We start from the raw sequence: 6,797 nt of genomic DNA on the forward strand, positions 1-6,797 counted from the left end.
AGTCAACACAGACAGAGAATCGTAGTCTGCACACTTAAACTGGATGCCAATACAGTGTCCATGCATGCAAAGGTCCACAATTTGCAGCCGCACTTTTCCCATGCTGTGAATGCAAAGACTACGGTCCGTTTCTCTCGCAGAGAGCACTGGATGTCCTCATGCTCAATGATTCATCTACAATCATTTTATAGCCTCACCTCTTGGTACATGCACTTTTCTAGCTATTCATCATATATATTGGTGAGCCATTGCAGCAGCACATCAGTGAGCACCTGAAGGTGATGAGCAACTGTGTCATTGAAACACTGTGCAGCTTCTACAACACTGTCCGATGCAATGCCCATGAACCAATGAAACAAAATATAACACTTTTTCTGCATCTTTTGGTGAAAGGAAATACATTAGCCCTTTTGCTGTTCTCACTGTTAGTTGTACAATGGAAATGACACACTGCAATGTTCTTTGAGCACCATTCAAGCAACCGTCTGTGTGTCACTGTATGAGACTTGTATATGCACTGCTGCAGACTGGCACAGGCAGCAAAACTCTTGATACCAGCAATACCATCACATAGTCCTTTGCCACGTGATGTGGCAAAGAAATGCCATGCTGCAGAAATGTTGAAATTAGCCTGATGAAAAGTTATGTTGGCAAAATTCTTGTGCTTCTTATACAGGGCTACAGCACCATCCAGAAGTAGTACATGCACTTGGGTGTTCTATGGAAATGGGATCTCATGAAGCTAACCAAGTGAAGATGTAAAAGATGAACACTCGCTGTGTCATGTTTAAGGCATTCTGATATTATAACAAAGGAAATGTGATCAACTGCACAGTTTCCTGGATGTCTATAATAAACAACACATGAATGAATGATGGGCTGTGCATTGTTCCAATGAAACCCCTGTACCTCATCCTGCTACAAACACACAATTTTCAGCAAAATCACATACTACAATGTATTCATTGTCATCAAGTGTCTCTTTCAGATGTTGTAGAAATTCCAACTTTTGGATGGTTATGAAGGAACACAATAGAAGCTTTTGCTATGAAGGAACACACAGAAGTTTTTTTAATTTGTCTTCAAGGTTTTCCAAGAAGTCTTCCATAGATGATACACTTGCCTGGAGAGTTATTCTACCTGTACATGTCCACAGTTTATATGTTATTTCTTCAATCACATTTTCATCAAGCAACTGTTGCGCATGTGTCATGATAGAATGTGTGCATGGGTAGTTTTCACTAGTGGACATACAGCATTCTGACAGTGTGGGATTACAAATGCTCCGAGTACGACAGTGTCTATAGGTGCTAAGTTGACAACTTGCAGTATGTGTCAACTCTTTTAATCTGGAATGTTCCAACATGAGCTTCACATTTTGGTGAATAATGCAAACATACATACTATGGGTACATAGTTCTTGGGTCGCAACTGGCAGAACTTCGATAATTCTATTTCCAGCCCTGGGTGTTCATCTTTGAATGTCTGATATGATTCACGCAGGTTTCCCAACACTAGTTCTTTTTGTTTATGAATCCCAGAACCATTTTCCTTCACAGAAACAAAATCCTTCTTCCTTGTGTGTTAGGTCATTTTTTTTGGTTTAGTTTGCGTGTGTGGCATGTTTATAGGTGGCGTATTGTTGTGGTCGGTGGTTCACTCTGGTGGTGTGCCTATGGTTAGAACATTATGTAGCGGATGGGGATCTTTTGCATGGTAGCATTGCACTTGTATGGTATTGGTGGTGACTGTGCTTTCAGTGGAATATTTTTCAGTGAGTTAACCATTTTGGTTTTGTTATGTCGACGTTATTGTAGTGTTTTTTTTTTCTGTTCATCGTGTGTGAATTTTGGTAAATCGCTTTGTTTATCTTTGGTAGGTATGGATATGACTGACAATGTCAACAGTTTTAGTTTGTTTGTGATGATGGGGGCAGTGCGTTGTCTCTAATAAAATTTCTTCAGCTATTCGGCCTGTTGGCTGAAGTCGTGAAGTGTTCCAATGTGTCGTGAAGAAATGAGACTTACTAAAGTTCCCGGCGACTCGGATCAGGGACGGCTATATGTGGAGATGTCGTAAGGATAACAGGTCAAGGGAAGTGTTCGATTCCAATATTGATTATCTAGGTGGGTGTTTTTTTTTTTTTTTTTTTTTTTTTTTTTTTTTTTTTTTTTTTTTTTGTGGTGAAACTTTTGAGACTTATAGTGTGGTATCAGTAGTTGCTGTTGACCTATATAGGTCAAGGGAAGTGTTCGATTCCTATTTTGTTGGTTTGGCAGTTGTAGTTTTGGGTTTCATGATTTGGTATCGGTATTTTCTGTTGACATATATAGGTCAAGGGAAGTGTCCGACTCCAGTTTTGTTGGTTTGTTGTGTTTTTTGAGGTAGTGATGATTGTGGACATGGTTGTAGTTTTGGGTTTCATGATTTGGTATCAGTAGTTTCTGTTGACCCATATAGGTCAAGGAAAGTTTCGATTCCAGTGGATATTGTTTTTAGTTGATTTTGGGAAGGTTGTGGTTGTTTTGTTTTATCGTTTTTGTCATTTGGTTTAGTGACATGTGTTTATTTTTAGTTTGTCCCCACCTAAAAACCCCCAATTTCCTCCGCTTGTCCCATTAGTTTCATTATTCTTTTGGAGGAATACGTTTTTGAGGGTTTTTCGATCTATTTTTGTGTTTGTTGTCATGTTTACGTAATTTAGTAAATTAAATACCATTTGTTATAGTATAAAAATTCTTGCTGGATGCACATCAAAGCTAGTCATAAAAAATGTGTAATATGGCCAAGCAGAATCGCTACTAAGATATGGTTTAATTTGCTGGAGAAATTCATCACCCAGCAAAAGCTGTTTTATTGCGCAAAAAAGAATTATAAGAGCGATGGAAGGCACAGCACCTCCATCTTCACGCAAACCCTCATTTTAAAAGCTTCATATTCTTCCATTACCATGCCTATATATTTCAGAAACAATAATGTGTATAAGGAAAATCTTAGATGAAGACAGCAAGATTGCTCCAAAAAACCAAAATATTCATTTATACAACACAAGGAGTATCATGATTTACATATGCAGTTTCCACATACAACACTAAAACAAAAAGGACCCTTTCAAGCAGGAGAAAAACTGTATAACAAACTACCTAAAAAAATTAAAGCAATAAGTGGCATACATAAATTCAAAACTGCAGTGAGTGACTACTTGCTACAGAATTGGTACTATAGTGTTGATGAATATTTATCTGCAATGAAATATGCAAAAAAATTAAATAGTTTATACAGTTAAGGTCAAAATAAGAAATGTTTAGGTCTACATGTAGATTTATCTGCGTATTATATGTGGTCTATTACATATTGTATCTAATAATCAAGGCTGAAAGTAAGAAATGTGTATGTGTAAAATTTATTTGTGTAATGTTATTCCCATATGTTGAACTTACATTGCTATATACTGGAAACCATACAACAGTTTTCTGTTAAACTTCATTGCAACTATTTAACTTGTCCTTATGACATTATGCACCCCTGTACAATGTATGATTCAAAGGACCAATAAATATACAATACAATAACCATATTCCATGAATACCACAGACAGTGGATTCTGGGATGTGGAAAGAAGTCAGGTAGGCCCTTGTATGTTTAACTTAATAGCAATGCAGTGAAATATAATTAAACTGCATTAAAAAGATAATTATGATTCTAAATTATGTTTTCTATGACATCACTTTATTGAAGTCAGTTATGTTATTTACTGTGCCTATTGACAGCGAGGCAATTCATTACCGGTAAAAATTTATGTATTTTATGAAAACCTATTAAAAAGTCAGTGTATTGCTTTCCTGTACAATTCTTGTGGGAAAATTAGAAACAGAACTCGGATGATATGCGTTCAACAATTCCAAATCATTTCTTTTATCTGAATGTTCCATAAAATTAATATCAAAATCTCCAAGGACTTTAATTTTCTTTCTTTTATCCGTAACAGCTTTGGGTAATATTATCCCTTAAACCAAAACATGTTAATATAAAAGATTTGTCTTACACACAAATCATGAAAACATTACCTTCGTAGCTGAATTCATTTTAAATATGAGCGGCAACACAGAATAGTATCTACACTTCACACCACAAGTTATTACTATTCTTGAGTGCTGTCATAAAATAGCCCGTTTAATTCCCTAAAATGCAGTTCCAAATCATATAATCCCTCACGTATTTAATCGCACACGAGAAAATCACATCGTAATTAATTACAACATCGGCAACATATACTTCGGCCAAAGATGCAATTGGTAAACAAAACGACGTCTGGTAGGAGACGCTAGATTCACCTCCACTCTGTGACGTCACTATGACGTGCCCATGCGCAGTATCGACCGTCAACGACGTCTATGACTATCGTGGTTGTATAGGGTAGAGCCACAGTCTAACGTAACTGTTTTTTTTTATTGACTTCTAGCACACAAACTCTTTAGTCGTCACAAATAAATGTATTGACACACATAACAAGGTGACATTTTTTTTCTTCGTCATACATACTGTTTAGGGCATACAGTCTAACAGTCGCGACACTGCCGTGCAGCCCCATGACTAGCCCGTGTTTTGGTGTTCTCGTAAAGATAAGTCATTTTAGATTATAAAACATATAGTTTAGTACTGATTATGTGGTAAATAGGTCTATTAGTGTGCCTCTTAAGTGTACCATTAAAGGTTTCATTTCTCTTTACGTAATATAGCAGAAAACTCGAAAAGATCGTACAGTCGTATTTTCTGTTTACGTTTTGCCCAGCAAATCTATAGAATTTCGTTGAGTTGTTCTTTGCTCTCTCCAGCAATTTAACCTCTTCATTATTTAACTACCATTTCCGGAATGTAGCGTAAAGTTTAAGTTGTTGTTTAAGAAACTTTGCCCTGTTGTTTTTGTTTACACATAGATGCGTATAGGGAAAATTTGTGGAACCATATTTTCGTGTTTATCTGTAATTTAACTGACTTATTCTTAATAAACTATTACGTTTATCATGAGTGAAAAGTTCTTGACTTGCCGTAGAATTGTTACTTTGAGGCTTTGGTGTGATGGGTGTTGTAGTTTTTTCCATGTGGGTGACTGTAGTGGCGTGGGAATAGGGGAAGTAAATGAGACTCATCAGTGGTTTTGTAGGATTTGTAGTAGAGATAGGAAGATACTAGAACAGGATTGGAAAATTGCCACCCTTCAGGCTGAGTTAGACAAGGCCAGGGGAGATCTTGACAGGTTAAGAAGGGAGAAGGATAAAGAGAGGTGGTAAGTGGCAAAAGGCAACAGGAGGAACAGGTCTAGAACTTTTTCTGACAGCTCTGTGGTGAATGTGGAAAATAGATTTGACATGTTGCTTCAGTTAGAAGCTGGTGAGGGGCAAGCAGATGCAGGTGTAGACAGACACAACAAACTTTCAGCAGCAAATTGAAAAGTAAGAATGTAGGGAAATCAGTAAAGAGAAAGAAACTTTTTTACACCTAGTACTGGTCTGCAGCAGGTGACAGAGGATTTAGGATCATTTTGCAAAGATTTCATTAAGGAAGACACCATAGTTATAGTGGGTGGGGCAGGTAATAGTATTGACAGAGATCCTGGGTACAGTATAGAGTGTGACCTGGCAAAGATTGCATCAGCATCAAAGAATACTAGTGTTGAGTTTGTATCTATTCTTGGGCGCCATGACCGACCTCATTTGAACTCTTCTGTCAAGAGAGCTAATTTGGAGCTGGAACATCTGCTTATACCAGGTGCAGGGTAACACATTGGTGTGGTTCCTGTTGATTCTCTCAATAGGTGGGATTATATTAGGCATGGCCTTCACCTCAACAGGAAGAGGAAGGGTAAACTGGCTGGGAAAATAGCAGGAAAATTAAAGGGGGGAGGCACTATCATGAGTGGTAAAATACCAGTGGTTATAGGGTTCAGAAAGACACTTTTTAGGGTATGAAGGACAGAAAGAAACCAAATTTTAAGAAAGGTTAGAACTGAGACAAACCTTCAGTTTGAGAAAGAAACAAAAAAAAAATTCTAGATTATTACAGCTATTGGTTAAGAATTTTCAACAGTCAGCAGATATTTTAACTCTACCCAATTTTAACTCAGTCAAAGCGAAATGTCAGCTATCTTTATTGCATCAAAATATTCGAAGACTGAGAAATAAAATTAATGAATTAACTATCTGCATAGATGAATTAGAGTCTTCAAACCCAGCTGACATAATCCGCCTCTCTGAACATCATGTGACCACTGGTATTGAACTTTTAAGTGTTACAGGGTTTAGGTTAGCATCTCACTTTTGTAGATCAGAAATGGAGAAAGGAGAAGTTGCCACATTCATTAGGAACTGTCATAAATTTAAGAACATAGACATTCATAAATTTTGCCTAGAACAGCATATGGAAGCAAGTGCAACAGAAGTAGAATTTCACAAAAAATCCTTCATAATATTAAGTGTATATCGAGCACCAGTAGGTAACTTTAATCTGTTCGTAAACCACCTTGAAGCTGTACTGGCCCATTTTACAACCAAAAACAAAGAAGTAGTGGTTCCTTGTGATTTCAATGTAGATTTCCTTACAGACTCTCCCAATAAGAAATTACTTTAGTTGGTAACACTATCATTCAACTTAGTTCCCACTGTAAAGTTCCCCACTAGGGTAGCCAATTGCTCACAAACAGCAATTGATAATATCTTTATAGAAAGGTCCAATGAACAAAATTATATTACAAAACCAATAGTCAATGGCCTCTCAGACTATGACATGCAGTTCCTTCC

General features: G+C 37.0%; 1 protein-coding gene across 1 annotated transcript in view; it reads right to left on the reverse strand.

Annotated features, from left to right (window-relative positions):
• The window catches only part of LOC126235723 (chromatin complexes subunit BAP18), a 49,117-nt gene extending 44,777 nt beyond the window's left edge, over positions 1–4,340 (reverse strand). Inside the window, exon 1 of the mRNA XM_049944494.1 lies at positions 4,068–4,340. Coding sequence (XP_049800451.1) covers positions 4,068–4,085 — 18 coding nt within the window. The 5' untranslated portion in view covers positions 4,086–4,340. The remainder of the gene's footprint in view (positions 1–4,067) is intronic.
• Positions 4,341–6,797: the final 2,457 nt, after the last annotated feature.

This window comes from Schistocerca nitens, chromosome 2 (genome assembly GCF_023898315.1).
Source record: "Schistocerca nitens isolate TAMUIC-IGC-003100 chromosome 2, iqSchNite1.1, whole genome shotgun sequence".
In the NCBI taxonomy this organism is placed as follows: domain Eukaryota; kingdom Metazoa; phylum Arthropoda; class Insecta; order Orthoptera; family Acrididae; genus Schistocerca; species Schistocerca nitens.